Source organism: Saimiri boliviensis, chromosome 12, assembly GCF_048565385.1.
Source record: "Saimiri boliviensis isolate mSaiBol1 chromosome 12, mSaiBol1.pri, whole genome shotgun sequence".
In the NCBI taxonomy this organism is placed as follows: domain Eukaryota; kingdom Metazoa; phylum Chordata; class Mammalia; order Primates; family Cebidae; genus Saimiri; species Saimiri boliviensis.
Window position 1 is genome coordinate 36,956,838 of NC_133460.1, and position 20,864 is coordinate 36,977,701.

General features: G+C 44.5%; 1 protein-coding gene across 3 annotated transcripts in view; it reads left to right on the plus strand.

Annotated features, from left to right (window-relative positions):
* The window catches only part of XYLT1 (xylosyltransferase 1), a 382,463-nt gene that overhangs the window by 354,895 nt on the left and 6,704 nt on the right, over positions 1–20,864 (plus strand). For all 3 annotated transcript variants that reach the window (XM_010339434.3, XM_074382237.1, XM_074382238.1), the window contains 2 exons: positions 1,120–1,315; positions 12,853–13,186. In XM_010339434.3, the coding sequence (XP_010337736.3) occupies positions 1,120–1,315; positions 12,853–13,186 (530 nt within the window). The remainder of the gene's footprint in view (positions 1–1,119; positions 1,316–12,852; positions 13,187–20,864) is intronic.

Below are 20,864 nucleotides of genomic sequence, written 5' to 3' on the forward strand. Positions count from 1 at the left end.
ACTTAAAACTTCAGATCAGGACCAGAGGGAAGGCTGCATTTAGCTGAGCAGGAACAATGATTTGTAAAATGCTATTATGAGGGACCCACAAGCACCTTCTTAATGCTGTGCAATTTACACATTGCACAAGCGGCCGCTTTTTGTCTGACAACTAGGAAAGATACCGAGCCAGACTCCTCCCAGGTACTCCCCTTTTGCTCTCTGCTTCCCCCTTTTCTCTGGACATCTCTGCTTAGCTTCCCTGCCCCTTTCAGCCAGTAAGCTTTCGTGGATCAAAGACATGCATTTTAAAACCACAAGCCACCTGTGCATTTATGTGAGTATGTGCATACGTGTTTATCTCAGATTGACAATTATTGTTAAAGATGATAACTCCCGTCAGTAGTGAGGACTAGGAGAACATAAATCAGTACTTCTGAAATAGTTAAGCTGCAGAGGCGAGGAGCCTCTTGGAGATTTAAACAGGGAGAGAGATGAATGAAAGGTTTTGCTCAAGGATATTTAACACAGCACCACTTAGGAAAGCAAAAAATAAGAGTTATCCAGTGATAAGGAACTTGCTTAATAAAATCCGGTATTTACGATGAAATACTGTACATAAACATACACAAAATCCTGTCTTCAGAGACTTTTCAAAGATGTGATAATCCGCAGGAAATACTATGGAACAAAAACAGAATAATAGGATACTTAGAAAGATGCCAACTCTGTAGTATTTATGCAAATAGATGCTTAGAAAATCAGGCTGAAGGGAAATCCATCAATATGACAGTGTTCACACACCATTTTCACTGCCCAGTACCAAGCACCAGCGGACTGATAAATATCTGTGAATTGACATTATTTATGGGAAGAGGCATGGAAAGCAGTCATTTTACTTTCTTTGTTGTACTTTTCTATGGTCAGCATGTTTTTCATTTACAATCAGCAAAAAAAAAGTATTCATAGCCATTGAGATCATAGATACCTAGGGAGCAGCTTTCAGACAGATATAAGGAATATGGCAGACATTATACACAATGGGGATGGCGTTATGAACAGGACTAGCATGGTGGGTGGGGAACCTCGCTGTGATCCGACACACCTCGGGCCTTAACCCGTGAGCACCTGTGTTTTCAGGTACTACCCCATGGGCCACCCAGCATCTGTCCACCTCTACTTCCTTGCTGACCGCTTCCAGGGATTTCTGATCAAGCATCATGCCACCAATCTGGCCGTGAGCAAACTCGAGACTCTGGAGACGTGGGTGATGCCAAAAAAAGTCTTCAAGATCGCAAGCCCACCCAGTGACTTTGGAAGGCTTCAGTTTTCCGAGGTAAGAGGCCAGGTGTTGTCACGTTGTATTGTCTTTGGCCGTTTCCTTGGCCAGGTTCTACTCCACAATCTGACACTTGTATTTGGAGGCAGAGGAGAAGCGGACTTGGAGATCCCTAAAGACAAGCTAACCCTATGCCTGGAGAAGGTTCTCCCGCCCCAGTCACTGGCACCAGCATCTTAAACAGGAAAGGATCAAACCAACTGGAACATGGATGTATTTTTTAGAGTAAAATTTCTGCTCCTTTGAATTTTTCATCCTAGCCAGTGATGACTCCTAAACCAATGTCAGTAATAAACCAGTTTAATGAAGTAGCGGTACCAGTCCCATGTTACATAATGGACAACTGAGGCTTATAGAGATCCAAAGATTTTCTGGTTTGCTAGAAAGAGGGAGAGCTCAAAATTCAACCTAAGCGTCTTTGGCCACAAATCCTCTGCTTAGTTGTGGTTTTGTCTCCCCAGGTTTTAGCATACATGTATTAGCTCAAGGTACGTGCCAGATCCGTCATTAAATATATGATCAGATAAGTGCATGGATGGATAGATGCGTCACATAGCTAGCATTTTTTGATCATTCTGATCCAAATCCAAATGATGTATCTTCAGAGAAGCCTTCCCTGGCCACCCACATACACCGCCACGATAGCTGAGTTCTCCACCCAACCCTTCCCTATTTTAATGCTTTTTCTTAGCATTTACTGCCTAAAATTATCTCGTCGCTTTCTCTGATCGCTCACTGATTGTTCAGAAGAGAGCTGGAACTGTGTCTCCTTCATTCATTGCGGTATCCGCAGCACAGAGAGAGTACATCGTATTTGTAGACGCTGAATAAGACATTTGAATGAATGAGTGAGTGCACGTGGGTGGTGGTGCAGGAAGGAAAGGGACGCATGCATGATCTAGCCCGGTGCGTGGTGTCCACACAAAACTGCAGCACCTGTTTCCCGCTGTCCTCATGTCAGTAACTGCTAAGGAGGTGATTTGTCACAGTGACTCTGACTGCTGGATTAGGGACCAAGAGTCTAACTGCAGAATATGGTGCCTCTTGAGGGGCTAGGAGAATGTTGGGGAGGGGGGAGTCCCACTTGCTTATATCCTCCTTGCCAGTCCTTCTTCAGTCCCTGTGGACTTCCTGACTAACCTCTGCTACAGTGAATGTATCCCATGACATACAGGCACCAACACGAGTTTCTTGCTAAGCCACTGTTTTCAATTAAGGCTCCCAGTGGATTTTCTGGATGTGCACTGCCAAGGGAGCCCAGTCCATAAATTACTGGTGTCAGGGGGCAATTAGACACTGCCCCAGTTGGATTCTATGCTAGGGGCCTGAGCAGCCAATTGACAACATTAATGTCCCATTAAAGAGATGAATGCCTGGTGTCTGGGCTCTCCCTGCTTATCAGCCTGCTATTGGGTGACTGGGTGCTTCTGGCAGTGACAAATGATGTTGGCCCCTCCATGGCCAGTGCTTTAGGGGAGGGTCCTTACTACATAGGTCTGGTACTTTCGGCATAGAACCACCAAGATCATGGGCAAAATTAACAGCATGTAATGCAGAAAGCCTTAACTGGTATATTGATTTTTTTCTAAAGTCTCAGTTAATTTTAATGGCAAATGAACAAAAATGCAAGGAAGAACTCCACGATCACTCTGTGGGCTACTTAGAATCTCCTTGGTGTTAGCACCATGCCAGGGCCTTGCATCCCAGTGCCTGGCTCATGGCAGGGAGCCAATGTGGCTGAACAGCTCGAATGTATTTCTCCAATCCATGGGAAACTCATGCTATTGACTTCGGAAAAAAGATGCTCATTCTTTCCACAGGTTGTTGCTAAGTGTCTACAGTGTGCTAGGTTCAGGAGGGATCATGGTGAACCAAACCAGGACCCTGTGGTCATGGAATTAACAGTCCAGTGGGGCAGCCAGCCAGCAAGTGAGCAAATAGATACACAAACACAGCTCAGCTAATGACAGGTACTCTAGAGAAAATAAAACTTCATTCATGTGATTCCTGGGGACTCAGGACATTGATGGGGACAAGCTTCCATAGGATGATTCATCCTGGAAGGCTTTTCCAAAATCACTGCAGAGCGAACATCTGTAAGAGAGCCAGTCCTGGGAAGAGCTGGAGCATTCTGAGCAGAGACGAGCATATACAAAGGCTCTAAAGCCCTGGGAATGAGCTAGGAGTACTCACGTTGCAGTGAGACCAATGTGCTGAGTGCAACAAGCGAGAGGGAAACTGGTAGAAGAGAGGCCTGAGAGAGTAGCGTGGTCTTGTAGCCCCTGGAAAGATGTTCAAGTTGTATTTTAAATGCAACAGAACAATAGAAGGAAAGTGGCAGCTAGGAGTCAGGACTAACTTACAGCTCCCACTGAGATGGACAGAGCAGTGTGTGGAGCCCCACATCATGAACTTTTGCTCCAGAAACTACTACATCCCAGGAAAGACGAGAGAATCCATAGAGCATTTGAAGAAGGTAGATTGCCACTGCAGGCTCTGTGGGACGGCAAAGGAACTGTTAGTCTGCTTGCTTTCCCAACTGGGAGGCTCGTAGCCTGTGGCATGTTATCAGCCCTGCTCACAGGATGCCTGGAAGTAAAATAGGTTCTGTTGAGTGGTGGCGCAGTGGAGTGAAACTGACCATGGGAGATGGGTGGTGTGCGGCTGCCGGCTTTCCTGCACTTCCTTGGTGACCTGTGTGACTCAGCAGAGACAGGCATTACTGACTCAGCAGGAATCCCCCAGGAACATAACTCCTTGAGCCTGAAAACCACAACCCTGACCCCTACTGCAGCCACAGCAAGCCCTGTCCATCTTTCTCACCCTGCCCTAGTAGCCGAAGACAAAGGACATAATCTTTTGGGAGCTCTGACCCACCACCTGACCCTAGGGCAAGACTGTATCCTCTCTGTACAACTACAGCTGATGCGCTCCCGAAAGCACCACCTCCTGGCTGGAAGCCAGCCAACACAAAAACGGCACACTTAAAAATGAAACCAAGGGGCCGGGTGTAGTGGCTTATGCCTATAATCCTAGCACTTTGGGAGACCATGACGGGCAAATTACTTGGCGTTAGGAACTTAAGACCAGCCTGGTCAACATGGTAAAACCCTGTCTCTACTAAAATACAAAAATTAGCTGAGCATGACAGCGTGTGCCTATAATCCCACTACTGGGAAAATCACTTGAACCCAGGAGACGGTGGTTGCAGTGAGCTAACTCCACTGCACTCCATCCTAGGTGGCTGAGCAAGACTCCATCTCAAAAAAAAAAAAAAAGAAACCAAAGACCCTGGCAGAGTCCATTTCATTCCCCTGCTACCTCCACTGCAGCAGATGCTGGTATCCACAGCTGAGAGACCTTAAAACAAATCACAGCCTAGGACACTCTGCAGATACTCCCCAGTACCAGCCCAAAACCTGATAGCTCCACTGGGTGGCTAGATCCAGAAGAGAAATAAGAATCACTGCAGTTCAGCTCTCAGGAAGCTCAATCCCTAGGGAAAAGGGGAGAGCACCATGTCAAGGGAGCACCCTAAGAGACAGAAGAACCTGAACCCCAGCCCTTGAGCCCCAGATCTTTCCTCCAACATAGTCTACCCACATGGGAAGGGACCAGAAAAACAATTCTGGTAATATAACAAAACAAGGTTCTTTAACATCCCCAGAAGATCACCCTAGCTCACCAGCAATGGATTCAAATCAAGAAGAAATGTCTGAATTAACAGAAAAAGAATTCAGATATTCAATTATTAAGCCAATTAAGGAGGCACTAGAGAAAGGTCAAGTCCAACTTACAACATAAACAGAAAACAGTCAACTTCTGAAAAAGAAGAACACACTTAGGGAATTGCAAAATTCATTAGAAAGTCTCACCAGTGGAATCAAACAGAAGAAAGAATTTCAGAACTTGATGACAAGGCTTTCAAATTAACCCACTCCAACAAAGACAATGAATTTTTTAAAATGAACAAAGCCTTCAAGAACTTTAGGAGTATGTTACACAACCAAACCTAAGAATAATTGGTGTTCCTGAGGAAGAAGAGAAATCTAAAAGTTTGGAAAACATATTTAAGGGAATAATTGAGGAAAACTTCCCTAGCCTTGCTAGAGATCTAAACATCCAAATACAAGAAGCTCAGAGAACACCTGGGAAATTCATTGCAAAAAGATCATTCCTAGGCATGTAGTCATCAGGTTATCTAAAGTCAAGATGAAGGAAATAATTTTAAGGGGAAAAAGCATCAGGTAACCTATAAAGGAAAACCCATCATATTAACAGCAGATTTCTCAGCAGAAACCCTACAAGCTAGAAGGGTCCTATCTTTAGTCTCCTTTAAACAAAACAGTTACTAGCCAAGCATTGTATATCCAGCAAAACTAACTTTCATAAATGAAACTTTATGAAAGTTATTTATAAAAGTTATTTTTCAGACAAAGCTAAAAGAATTCACCACTAGTAAGCCAGCACTACAGGAACTGCTAAAAGGAGCTGCAATCTTGAAACAAATCCTCAATGTAAACCAAAATAGAATCTTCTTAAAGCGTAAATCTCATAGGACCTGCAGAACAACACAATAAAACAAACCAAGGTTTTCGGGCAACAAATAGCATGATGGATAGAATAGTACCTCACTTCTCAATACTAATGTTGAATGTAAATGGCCCAAAAGCTCCACTTAAAACATACAGAATAGATAAAACTTCAGCAACCAAGGATCTGCTGTTTTCAAGAGATGCATCTGGCATATTAGGACTCACATGAACTTAAGGTAAAAGGTGAAAAAAGATACTCCATGCAAATGGACACTAAAAGTGAGCAGGAGTAGCAATTTTTTTTTTTTTTTTGAGACGGAGTTTCACTCTTGTTACCCAGGCTGGGGTGCAATGGCGCGATCTCGGCTCACCACAACCTCTGCCTCCTGGGTTCAGGCAATTCTCCTGCCTCAGCCTCCTGAGTAGCTGGGATTATAGGCATGCGCCACCATGCCCAGCTAATGTTTTATATTTTTAGTAGAGACGGGGTTTCACCATGTTGACCAGGATGGTCTCGATCTCTTGACCTTGTGATCCACCCGCCTCAGCCTCCCAAAGTTCCACCGCGCCCAGCCCAGGAGTAGCTATTCTTATCAGATGAAACCAAACCTTAAAGGAATAGCAATTTAAAAAGTCAAAGAGGGACATTCTATACTGATAAAAGGACTAGTCCAACACGAAAATATCACAATTCTAAATATATATGCACTAACACTGGGGCTCCCAAAACAATTACTACTACACCTAAGGAATGAGATGAACAGTAACACAGTAATATTGGTACACTTCATCAAAACAGAAAATCAATAAAGAAACAGTGGACTTAAGCTATACCATACAACAAGTGGACTTAACAGATATTTACAGAATGTTTTACCCAACAACTGCAGAACATACATTCTGTTCACAGCACGTGGAACATTCTCCAAGGTAAGACCATATGATAGGCCACAAAACAAGTCCCAACCAATGTAAGATCATCACAGTTACAGCAAGTGCTCTCTCAGACCACAGTGGAATAAAATTGGAAATCAGCTCCAAAAGGAACCTCCCAAATCATGCAAATACATGGAAACTAACATACTCCTGAATGTGGGGTCAACAATGAAATCAAGACAGAAATTTAGTTCTTTAAACTGAACAGTAATAGTGACATAGCCTATCAACTGAAACAGCAAAGACAGTGCTAACAGGAAACTTCCTGGTGTTAAATGCCTACCTCAAAGTCTGAAATAGCCTAAATAGACCATCTAAGATCATACCTTAAGGAGCTACAAAAACAAGAACAAGCCCAAACCCACGAAGGAGGTGAAAGACCTCTACAAGGAAAACTGCAAAACACTGCTGCAAGAAGTCATAGATTACACAAACAAATGGAAATACATCCCATACTCATGGATGGGTAGATTGAATATTGTGACCATGACCATACTGCCAAAAAGTCTACAAATTCAGTGCAATTCCCATCAAAATACCACCATCATTCTTCACAGAACTAGAAAAAGCAATCCTAAAATTCATATGGAACTAAAAAAGAGCCTGCATAGCTAGAAGTCCTGGCTAAGCAAAAAATCCAAGACTAAACAACAAGAACAAATCTGGAGGCATTACATTACCCAACCTTAAAGTATATTATAAAGCCACAGTCACCAGAACAGCATGGTACTGGCATAAAAACAGGCATATAGACCAATGGAACGTAATAGAGAACACAGAAACAAAGCCAAGTACTTATCTTCAATAAAGCACACAAAAACAAAGTGGGGAAAGGACATCCTATTCAACAAATTGTACAGAGATAACTGGCAAGCCACATGTAGAAGAATGAAACTGGATCCTCATCTCTCAACATACACAAAAACCAACTCAGGGTGGATCAAAGACTTCAATCTAAGACATGAAACCATAAACATTCTAGAAGATAAAATTGGAAAAACCCTTCTAGACATTGGCTTAGGCAAAGATTCACGACCAAGAACCCAAAAGCAAATGCAACAAAAACAAAGATACATAGATGGGACTTAATTTAAAAAGTTTCTGCACAGCAAAAGAAATAAACAGCAGAGTGAACACGGAACCCACAGAGTGGAAGAAAATCTTTGCAAACTACACATCCAACAAAGAACTAATATCCAGAATTTACAAGGAACTCCAATCAGCAAGAAAAAACAGTCCCATAAAAATGTAGCCCAAGGCCATGAAGACACAATTCTCAAAAGAAGATATACAAATGGCCAGTGAACAAATGTTCAGCATCACTAATGATCATGAAAATACAAATCAAAACCACAATGCAATACCACCTTACTTCTGCAAGAATGGCCATAATCAAAAAATAATAGATGTTGTCATGGATGTGGTGAAAGGGAAAACTTTTATGCTGTTAGTAGGAATGTAAATTAGTATAATCACTGTAGAAAACAGTGTGGAGATTCCTTAAAGAACTAAAAGTACATCTACCGTTTGATCCAGCAATTCCACTATGGGCTATCTACTAGAAGAAAAAAAGTCATCATATGAAAAAATATATTTGCAGACATATTTATAGCAGCACAATTTGCAATTGCAAAAATATGGAACCAGCCCAAAGGCCCATCAGTCAACAAGTGAAAGAGAAACTGTAATGTGTACATATAAATATATACACACATACACACACACACACACACACACACACACACACACACACATACACACACCATGGAATACTACTCAGCCATTAAAAGGAACAAAAAAAATGGTATTTGCAGCAACCTGAATGGAATTGGACAGTGTTATTCTAAGTGAAGTAATTCAGGAATGGAAAACCAAACATTGTATGTTTTCACTCATAAATGGGAGCTAAGCTATGAGGACACAAAGGCTTAAGAATGATAGATACAGTGGGCTTTGGGGCTCAGGGAAAAGGGTCGGGGGAGATGAGGGATAAATGACTACACATGGAGTGCAGTGTACACTGCTCAGGTGATGGGTGCACCAACATCTCAGAAACCACCACTAAAGAACTTATTCATGTAACCAGACACCACCTGTTCCCCCAAAACCTATTGAAATATATTTATATATTTTATACACACACACATATATATATTATAAACTCAAAAAATAAGTAAATGCAGTGGAAAGCCATTGGTTGGTTGGGAGCCAGGGAGCAGTATGTTAAGCTTGAACTTGAATATGTATTTCAATTTGGGTAACTGATCACTCTGCAATAGATGGTGGACTTCCACAGTGAGGTACCTTGAAAAGGTCTTGGAGGTCACAGAGGATATGATAGCAACAGGGCCCTAGCTCAGGCTGCCTCACTCCTCACCCTTCATGCTTGGGGACAGCAGCTGTCTCTTCGTGCTCCTCAGCTGAGAAACGAGGTCTACATTGTCACCTGCTCCAAAACTCTCCTGTCCAGATTATCTTGGTTTTAAAACTCAGATTTCAGGGAAATGTTTATCTTCATTTCTTTGGAGCATCCAAGGGCAGTGTCCTGGAGGGTTCCCATCTTCCCCTAACTGGTCAGAAATCCCTTCCTTAAATATGACCCCAAAGTAGCTCTGTGGCCATTCATCTGTTTTGTTAGTATCTGTTGAAAACTAGTGCGTGGAGGGAAGTCCATGCCAATTTAGCCCCTACCAATTCAATATGTGTTCAAGTTCAAGATAGATTGATAGTGAAGCGATACATAGATGATTAACAAAGAGATGGGTAGATAGATTGCTAGGTAAATGGATAGATTATTGATACATACAATAGAGATGACAAGATTAATGAGACAGAGATAGATGACAAACACACATAAGTAGATGATCGAGATATATAGATCAATCAGTAGACAACAGGTGCTAATATCTCTCTGGAGATCTAGAAATAGAGATGTTTTAACACCTATTGTCTACTGATCAATCTGACAATCAACATATCTCTATACTGAGCACCTACAGTAGATTGATATAGAAATAGAGATATATTGATCACCTACTATATGCTCAGCACCGTTTCAGACACTAGAGAGATGCTGGTGAGCAAGCCAGATACAGTTCCTGCCGTCATGGAGTTGATGGTCTACAGCTGGGGAGAGAGAGACCTATAAACTTAAAAATGCAGTACTGTGGGGGTCAGGAGAAAAGCTACGATGATCAGACGCTTAGAGATGTACCTCAGTGGTGCCTGTAACCAGGAAAGATTTTTGGGTAGAGGAGATGCCTGAGCCAAAATCTAGATGACATTTGAGGTGGCCGGGAGGAACAGGGGAAAGGAAGACTGGTCCAGAGAATGGGTGGGTGATGGCCAGAAGATCAGAGTAAACAGAGAGCCTTTCAGGATGAGGTGCTGAGAGTAACCCAGGGTGCCGTGGACAAAGGAGTGAGTGGAAGGGAGGGATAGAGACAACGGGACAGAAGTGAAGCCAGAGCCAGACCAGAAGGTCTCTGGGACAGAGACGGGACTTATGAACCAAGAGTTGCTGAAAGGGGTTGTAAAGAAGAAAATAGAGATCAGGTTTCTTTAGAAAAATCTCCAAGACCTTGAAGCCTGAACTGAATCCTGCTGATGATTCATTTATTCCTTCAATAAATAGTATCCTTTTCATTCCTACTGTGTTCTGGGCACTGTGCTAGGCACTGGGGGTGCTCAGAAGGTACTGGTCCGTGCTGATCCACAGGATAGTAGAAAAATACCAAGATTTCCCAAGTGTGGGAGGGACGGCAGCCCCTGCATAAACATCAGAACAGTAACTACCTCTGCTACTCTAGAAATGGCTTCTCAGTCCGAATACTTAGTCTCTGGTCTGATGAACACTGGAAGCAAAATATGTGCCTGTGAGTGTACACAGATGGCAGCCACCCTTGGTAGGCAGGAGACATTTGGTTTATATGTGTTGGACAAATGAATGAATGAACGAGAGTGTGAATGAATTAATGAATGGGAGGCAATATGTAGCATAGTAGATGAGAATGCAGCCTGTACACTTGGACTTCCTGGGTTCTCATGCTGGCTCTGTCCCCTCTAACCGTAGCGAGTTATAAACTGAGTAAAGTAAAGATAATGACAAGGATCTCCACTTTATGGAGTTGGAAGTATCAAACAAGTGGACACCTCTGCCTGGCACACTGTCATCCCTCAGCAAATGTTAGCAGCGGACCCCTGTGCCCTGGACATAGCAGCTTTTGCATGAGCAACAAGAAAGTAGATCCCTGCACATAGGAAATCTCAGAATGTAGGTCTCTATATCCACACCTGACCTTCATGCACACACACATTAGGATGCTAATTATGGGAAGACCCCAGAGGCAGTACAAGCCTCACACTGTACCTGTTATTTGCCCCCAACATGTCCACATGCTGTGTCCTCAAAACCACGAAATTAATCCACCTGGAGATCTTTTTTCAAAGTAGATGACCACTAATTTAATTTCATTTAAAATAGCAACAGAGCTCATTGTGAGGAATCTCCCTAGTTGGTTCATTTTTTGATCAAGTCATTTACCCATTCATTCAACAAACATTACTCGAGCACCTACTGTGTACTAAGCATGGCACCAAGAAAGAGCAGAGAACCAGCCAGGTAAGGCCCCCATTCACACAAAGCTTCTGTTACAGCTGGAGAAGATAAGGAATAAATACATCAACAGACAACTCTGAGATAGTGCTCATCACCACTGGTAGGAAGAAAATAAAGCAATAGGGAATGACACAGAGTGACTGAAGGGCCATGTGAAATTTGGGGGGTGCTGGCCAGGCACAGTGGCTCACACCTGTAATCCAGCACTTTGGAAGGCCGAGGCATGTGCATCACCTGAGGTCAGGAGTTCAAGACCAGCCTGGCCAACATGGCAAAACCCTGTCTCTACTAAAAATACAAAAATTAGCTGAGGATGGTGGCACATGCCTGTAATCCCAGCTACTAGGAGGGACTGAGGGGGCTGAGGCAGGAGGATCGTTTGAACCTGGGAGGTGGAGGTTGCAGTGAGCTGAGGTTGTGCCACTGCACTGTAGCCAAGGAAGGAAGGGAGGGAGGGAGGGAGGGAGGGAGAGAGGGAAGGAAAGGAAAGGAAGGAAAGAAAAGAAAGGTGGGGGGACAGTCAGGGAAAGACTCCATGAGGTGTCCTTAGACATACGGGGCTGGCTGTGCAAGGACGGAGTATTCCATGCAGGGAGGACAGTGCAGGAACGCTGAGCTGAGAATGAGCCTGCCTTGACTGAGGTGGCTAAAACAAGGCATCCTGGAGAAAGATGGAGAGGGGGTTGTGGAGCTGGAGGAGGGGCTGGCTCAGACTCTGAGTGCTCTAAGAAGCCTGAGGGCAGCAGTAAGAGGACACTTTACAAGGCCGTTCTGATTACAGGATATAGAAGAAAGCGCAGGTGGCAAAAGTGGGAGGAGGATGGCCCAGAGAGGGTGGCTGTGGGTTACAGCCGCACAGGCCCCCAGCTGGCTGGCAGAAAGGGTGGATTGCAGGATGTCTCTCTGCTTACGGTCCAGCTCCACGTGCCTTAGGAGAGCCAAAGCTGTCTCTTCCTAGGAAAGCTATTTGAACCCCCGTAGATGACAGGAAATGCGGAGGGTCTCTCCTTGACCCTGGCTTATGACAGAGCAGCTCTGAAAACATGATCTGTATTCTTGTTCAGAACCATTGCACCAAGTGGACATGTGTGATGTGGAAAACCAGGGGTGCATGTTTCCGCAGAATGGCCTGCAAGCAAGGCCTTCATTCATTCATTCATTCATTCGGTGCATGTTAGGTTTTCTTTTCAAAGCACATACCATATACCAGGCACAGGAGGCCTGGTGGTTTAATAAAAGGACCACAGGCCTTGTGATCCTCCAGACTGAGTCCAGATCCCAGATCTTCTGCTTAGAAGCTGTGCAACCTTTGAGCAGTTGACTTAGTTGGAGCCTCAGTTTCTTCATCTGTAAAATGGGTATATTAACAAAGTGGATCCTAGGCCTATCTGAGACCTAGCACCCTAGTTCAGGCGCAGTGACTTCAGAATCCACTCCCGTTTCAGGTCGGCACTGACTGGGATGCCAAGGAACGGCTGTTCCGCAACTTTGGGGGTCTCCTGGGGCCCATGGATGAGCCGGTGGGCATGCAGAAGTGGGGGAAGGGGCCCAACGTGACCGTGACCGTCATTTGGGTGGATCCCGTCAACATCATCGCAGCCACCTACGACATCCTGATTGAGTCCACTGCTGAATTCACCCACTACAAGCCCCCTTTGAACTTGCCCCTGAGGCCTGGGGTCTGGACAGTGAAAATTCTCCACCACTGGGTTCCAGTTGCAGAGACCAGATTCCTCGTTGCACCTCTGACCTTCTCCAACAGGCAGCCCATCAAGCCGGGTGAGTACGCCCAGCGTCTCTACGGGGATTTTGAGGGTGTTTGGTGTTGGCAGGCAGCACTGCTCAGATGTCTGGCAAGCAGCGGCCTTGCAGAATAGCACTCCTTGCTCTCTGTACTTTTCTCTGCTGTTTCCCTAGAGAACCATCTAATTTCCTACCTGCCCACTGAGATGATGTCATCTATCTAGGCTTTAGGTACCTATCTGTTAGATGCTCTCCCACTGAACTTACAGAGGGCTAGATCACATTGAAGACAGAATGGGAAAGAAACCCAGGCAGGTATCAAGTATCAGCAAATCTCATTTGCTATTTAAAAAAAAATTAAAACAGGAAATTCTGTTCATCGAAAATAAGACACACTAGGTGAAAAAAATGAGCCACGTAATTGTGGAAGGTATTTGCTACTTTTTTTAAGTACTCATCTTCAAAATATATAAAGAGATCCCACTAATGAGAAGTTGGCAAATCCCGCCCACTACCTGTTTTTGTAAATAAAGTTTTATTGGAACACAGTTACTATACTCATTCATTTACACGTCGCCTGTTTCTGCTGTAGGGTTACAGTGGCGGAACTGAATAGTTGTGAAAGAGACTGCATGACCCACAAAGCCAAAGATACTTACTATATGGCACTTAAAAAAAAAATGACCACCAACGCTGCTACAACAGGGAGGAAAAAAATGGAAGAGAGAACATGAATGGCCTCCCACACATAGAAAATGATGTTCAGCCTCATTAGAAATGAGAGGAATGAAAGTTAAAAGCAAAGACAGGTTCTATTTCATCCCATCATATTGGGAAATGCATGACAGTTAGATAACCTGTGATACGGCCAGTTGCAGTGGCTCACACCTGCAATCCCAGCACTTTGGGAGGACGAGGCAGGTGGATCATCTGAGGTCGGGCGTTCAAGACCAGCCTGCCCAACATGGAGAAACCCCATCTCTACTAAAAAGTACAAAATTAGCTGGGTGTTGTGTTGTATGCCTGTAATCCCAGCTACTCTGGAGGCTGAGGCAGGAGAATCGCTTGAACCCCGGAGGCAGAGGCTGCAGTGAGTCAAGATGGCCCAACAGCACTCCAGCCTGGGCAACAAGAGCAAAACTCTGTTTTTAAAAATAAATAAATAAATAGCCCCTATTACTAAGGTTGAGAGTAATAGGCGTTCATCCAGTGCTAGTGGGAGGGCGGAGTGCTAAGGCAAGTTTAGAAAATGGTTTAGGATCTCCCAGTAAAGCTGAACATATACACGCCCTACCACAGACATTTTACCCCTAGGCGTTAAGTCCTAGAGATGTGTGCAGAAATACTCACATGAGAATTATTCTTAACAGCACAAAACCAGAAACAGTCTGATTCTCTGACATTGGAAAGGGTGAACAATTTGCTGTCTGTTCATGCAATGGAGTACTATGCAGCAGGGAACATCAGTAAGGCACGGGCACGTGTTGGCTTGGGTACGTCCCTAAAACATAATGTTGAGGGGGAAATATCACAGATAAACCATAACTGATGATGCATTTATGTAAAGTTCAAAAAAAGGCGAAGTCAACAATATGTGATTTTAGGCGTCATGTGTCAAAGGCTGCTGTTAGGAAATGAAGGGAATTATTAACAGGAAATTCAGGTCAGGATTTTCATCCCCATGGAGAACAGGGTCAGCTCCTAACCTGCCTGCCTTTTTTTCTTTTTCCATTCAAAGGGTTTACCTTAATGCTTCTATTTATCCCCTTTCCACCTCCTTTTATTAAGGGGAAACTCTTTCTCCCTACTTAAATCCTATTTCTAGAGAAACCACTGCCAACAGTTTGGTGTGAATCCTTTTAGGGGTTGTTCAATACTTCTAAAGCATAAACATAACACACATCATAAATCACAAACCCTTTGCTGTTTTTTAACAACAAAACAATACATTTTATACTGTAAGACTGCTTTTTTTACTTTCTAAGTAAGTATATGCCACTGGGTTGAGGAATCTATCTGTTGCCCTATTGGTGGACACACAAGCTTCTGTTGTTGATGATGATGATAATAATTATGTTGTTATTGATAATACTACAAGGAATTTTTTTTTTGAGAACTGAGGTTGGCTGAGTGCCATGGCTCACACCTGTAATCCCAGCACTTTGGGAGGCCAATGCAGGTGGATCACCTGAGCCCAGGAATTTGAAACCAGCCTGGCCAACATGGTGAAACCCTGTCTCTACTAAAAATACAAAAATTTCGAGGTTCTTATAGACTGGATAGGGAAAATGTGGTACATATACACCATGGAATATTATGCAGCCATCAAAAATGATGAGTTCATGTCCTTTGTAGGGACATGGATGAACCTGGAAACCATCATTCTCAGCAAACTGACACAAGAGCAGAAAATCAAACACCGCATGTTCTCACTTATAGACGGGTGTTGAACAATGAGAACACATGGACACAGGGAGGGGAGCACTACACACTGGGGTCTGTTGGGGGGAAATGGGGGAGGGACAGGGGGGTGGGGAGTTGGGGAGAGATAGCATGGGGAGAAATGCCAGATATAGGTGATGGGGAGGAAGGCAGCAAACCACACTGCCATGTGTGTGCCTATGCAACAATCTTGTATGTTCTTCACATGTACCCCAAAACCTAAAATGCAATTAAAAAAAAAAATACAAAAATTAGCCAGGTGTGGTGGCACACGCCTGTAGTCTCAGCAACTTGGGAGGCTGAAGCATGAGAATCACTTCAGCCTGGGAGGTGGAGGTTACAGTGAACCAGGATCATGCCTCTGCGCTCCACCTGGGTGACAGAGCGAGATTCTGTCTCGGAAAAAAAAAGAATTTATGTCTGGCTCTTTCACCCAGGGTGGAATGCAGTGATGCAATCATAGCTCACTGTAGCTTTTAGCTCCTGAGTTCAAGTAATTCTCTCACCTCAGCCTCCTGAGTAGCTGGGACTACACAAGTGTGCTACCATGCCCAGCTATTTTTTCTTTTTTGAATATTTTTGTAGAAGTGTGGTCTCCCTATGTTACCCTGGCTGGTCTCAAACTCCTGGTTTTAAGCAACCCTCCCACCTCGGCCTTCCAAAGAGCTGGGATTACCGGCATGAGCCACCCGCCACAGCCAGCCCCAACAAGGAGGAGTCTTAAACATAAAATTGTATGTGCTCACGTAGGTACATTCTTAACACAAACTTCTAGAAACAGGATTTCTGGGTCTCTCTCTGTTTGAAATTGTTCATGTATATCTAACAGATCACAAACCCAAAAGCCAGAAAACCATTACGGCCCATTAGCTTCAAAGAGTTCTGGACTGGGTGCCCTTTAGCCAATGACGCAAGAGGATGGGGACACAGCTGTGAGGAGGAGGTGCCTGAAGTCATAACAGAGAGAGTCGTTTGGGAAAAACTCTCAAATCACTTTTCCTCTGCTCTCACACTGCGATAATCAATACAGAAGACTTCTATAACTACAATATACATGGGGAAATTTTCCCCATCAGCGAGCAAGCAGTCAGTTCTGCAGCGGACACCAGCTGGGTGTCCCCCAGTTCAGTTCCAACACTCTCACCCAGAGGTGTCATCAGATACCACAGAGTGAGGGCTCAGTGCCATAAGACCAGCCCCTTCTACATGCCAGTCACAAGTCTGGAGCCTCTGGAAATTCTGACCTAATGGTTTCAAATTCGGGGTCCCACATCCCCCTCTTTGGGTTCAGCTACTCTGCTAGAGCAGCTCCCAGAACTCAGGGAAACATGTTTATTGGTTTGTTATGAAAGGTATTTTAAAGGACACAGATAAAGAGCCAGATGAAGCCATATAGAGGGCAAGGTCTAGAAGGGTCCTGGGTGCAGGAGCGTTTGTCCCCACGGCACTGGGGTGCACCACCCTCCCGGCAGGTAGATGATTTCTTCTTCACCTTCCTGCGAACAAGCTACCACGTGGTCAGCTCTCTGGAAGCTCCTCCAACCCTGTCCTTTGGGCCTTTTATGGAGACTTTATTGGTTATCCATGATGGAAGCATGGACAACTGTATCAGAACGTGATTGGACAAAAAGGGCCTGGCATAACCCAGCAAGGCCTGTCTGTTCGGATCCTCCAGGGTACGCGGCAGGGCCCTCTCTGGAATGAGAGTCCTATCACCCTCAATCTGATGAGAATCCAGCATTAGGCAGGTGAAGGGGACAGGAGGAGGCCAGAGAGAGAGAGAGATTATATTTGCTGAGGCCCAGAGTGCCCAACATTTAAAGAGTGTAACAAAGGGTTACAGGAGTTCTGAGTACATGGACCAAAACCACTATCATGACTGGGTGCGGTGGCTCACACCTGTAATCCCAGCATTTTGAGAGGCTGAGGTGGACAGGTTGATTACTTGAGATCAGGAGTTCAAGACCAGCCTGGCCAATATGGTGACACCCAGTCTCTCCTAAAAGTACAAAAAATTAGCCAGACCTGGTGGCAGGTGCCTATAATCTCAGCTACTCCAGAGACTGAGGCAGGAGAATCGCTTGAACCCAGGAGGCAGGGTTGCAGTGAGCAAGATCAGGTCACTGGACTGTAGCCTGACCACAGAGCGAGACTCTGTCAGTCAGTCATCAGCCAATCAATAAAACAAACGTCTATCACAGGAATCTCAAAATGAGTGCTCAGCTTCTGCTGTCTTTGTGCAGAGCAAGCAGAAAGGTAGAGAGACCCCATGTTTTCTTGAGCTGGAAGCTCTGTTCCTTCTTCCCCCGTGAACCAGGCAAAAGACAGCACCTCCAGAGCTAACGGGGGCCCAATCCCACCCACTTAGAGCTCCTAGGTTCCTTCTTGATCAAGTTCACATCCTTAGCGTCCCTAAGGATTTCTAAAACCAGACGTGGAGGAGAGGGGTATAAATGGCTGTGTCTTCATTGCTTCAGGAACACCTGTTGGACAGAACAAAGAAGTGCTCCTGAACACATCCCCATGTCAGTAAAGTAACCTGGGGCCATTTATGGGGTCATGATTTATTTGTCCAGTTTTCTTCTGGGGTTCAGAGGAAGGCAGGGTGCTCTGCACCCATGCCCAGGATGACCCAGGAGTCATTTTACTCCCACCGAGAGCAGCCCTCCTGTCCTCAGTAATTGTATTTGTTAGCGATGTTCCAATGACAGCGAACACGAAGGTGGGAGCAATGCAATTTGTAAAATGATTCGTCAAGAGTAATTTTCTATTGATGCATCCCCAGTAATCTCAAGAAATCTGATGAGGTGGAATTGAGGAAAATTTAATTACAGAGACGAGCATCGCAAGCTGATATTGTAATAGCGTTTCCCACATTAACCTTATTTCTCATAAGGGTTTTCTGCATCAGCCACAATATTTGGTTCCCAGTGTTGGCGTGTTTGTCAGCTGTTCTTTTCCCTTTGAACGTCCTGCCTTTTGTCAGTTTCGGTATCTCCTCATCCTCCACTTTCTCACTCTGCAGAATGGAGGCATTGAGGGGCTCTAATAGAGACAATGGGGCCTGCACCAAAGACAGCAGCCTCCGTTCTCCTGGCAGGTGGGGCTGGAGCTGCCAGCCCTACCCTGTATTAGAGGAAGAAATAGGACCAGATTTTCAAACACAGTGGCTCCTATCTACCATGAGAGAAAGCGGCTTTGCTAAACACTTGCAAGATGGAATATGTGCTCAGTGACTGCTCACCTCCTTCCCCCAATTTGTCCCCATTCAAACCACAGAACCCAACGCTTTTGCTTCCTGGGGCACTGGGAACACGATCTCGTCTGTGTTCGTCAAGGCATACTTTGAATTCAGCTACTATGCTCATTGCTTTTAGAAGGGCAGCACATGGCCTTGCTTCTACCTTCTTGACTACTCTGGACACTTGTTAGTTATCCAGGCTGTCCTGGGTGCCTTTGGTGATAGCAGCTGCTGACAGGCAAACAGGAAGCATTGTCTTCTGAACACTGCATTATCTCGGAAGCTTTCTTGTAATCCTAGCTATCTCAGCTCTTGCAAAACCTGATTTGGTAAAGCACAACTCACTAGACTCACTGGCCAGCCTTTTAAATATATATATATGTGTGTGTGTGTGTGCGTGTGTGTGTGTGTGCGCGCACGCGCCTATATTGAGCAATAAAATAGCAACAAATACGAACTCCAAAATATTAGAAATAGTATCTATTAGAAATAATGGGTGTAGCTTCTTTCCTTCACTCCAAATTGCTGTACTTCCTGATTCCCCATTGTGAGGCCCTGGGAGGTAGTAACAGTCCCTCTCATGTACACATTACTGTTTAACCCATTTATGCCTGAGGTTGCAGTTTTTTGAAATTTTTTCTTTTTGAGGTGGAGTCTCACTTATCACCCAGGCTGGAGTACCATGGTGTGATCTCAGCTCACTGAAACCTCTGCCTCCCAGGTTCAAGCTGAGATTGCAGGTACCTGCCACCACGCCTGGCTTGTTTTTGTATTTGTAGTAGACACGGGGTTTCACCATGTTGGCCAGGCTGGTCTCAAACTGCTGACTTGAGGTCACCACCCGCCTCAGCCTCCGGAGGAGGCTGTGAGTCACCATGCCTGGCCCAATTTTTTGAATTTTTGCATGAGTGAAAAATTAGACCTTGGCAATGGCCTTGAGCAGTAGGGTATCATGGTAGTGATAAGCACTGCCTTTGGAGTTAGTCGGTCCTGAATTTAACCCCAGATCTGTCGCGAACTCCAACTGCCTCTGTTTCCTCATCTGTAAAATAGGGATGATAAAACCAGCTCCATAATTTTTTATGTATGTGAGGATTATAGACTAATACAAATAGTAATAATCCTAGCTGTATTTGTCTGTTCTTATGCTACTAATAATGACATATCATAGACTGGGTAATTTATAAGGGCAGGCAATTTAATGGACTCACAGTTCTACATGGTCAGGGAGGCGTCACAATCATGACAGAAGGCAAAGGAGAAGCAAAGGCACATCTTACATGGCGACAGGCAAGAGACCCTGTGCAGGGGAACTCCCCTTTATAAAACCATCAGCTCTCATGAGACTTAGTCACTATCACAAGAACAGTATGGGGAAAAACCCGCCCCCATGATTCAATTACCTCCCACCACAACACTTGGCAATTACGAGAGCTACAATTCAAGGTGAGATATTTTGAGCTTGCTGGATAAAATACAGTCTCTATCTCAAATACTCAGCTCTGGTAGCATAAAAGCAGCCAGAGACAATATTCAAATAAGTGGGCACAGCTGTGTTCCAATAAAACTTTATTTACAAACACAGGTGATGGGCCACATTTGATCCAAGGGCTGCAGTTTGCCAGCCCTCCTCTCACTTAATACCCTCTTTTATTACCTTCATAACATTCATCACTGCCTGAAATAACCTAATTTATCTACTTGTTTATTTGTTGTTGCTCTCTCCACTGGATTGCAACCTCCCTATCTGGTTTGCTCCACCACCAAGAATAAGTCCTGGTACCTAACAGGTACTTAATATATCTTTATCAAATATGACAGTGCCCTGAAGATAACGGGTGTTTAGTAAATACGTGATGAAGGAATGCCTTGCACAATGTATGTGCTTAAAAATATGTATCGTCCGAATGACTGGACTATCAATGATGCTCCATAAACATGCGTTGAATGAATAGAGGAATGCCCCGTACCCTGCACCAAGTGGGCTCTGTCCTTACGGGCTCAGTTTTCCCAGCTGTGAAATGAGTCTGC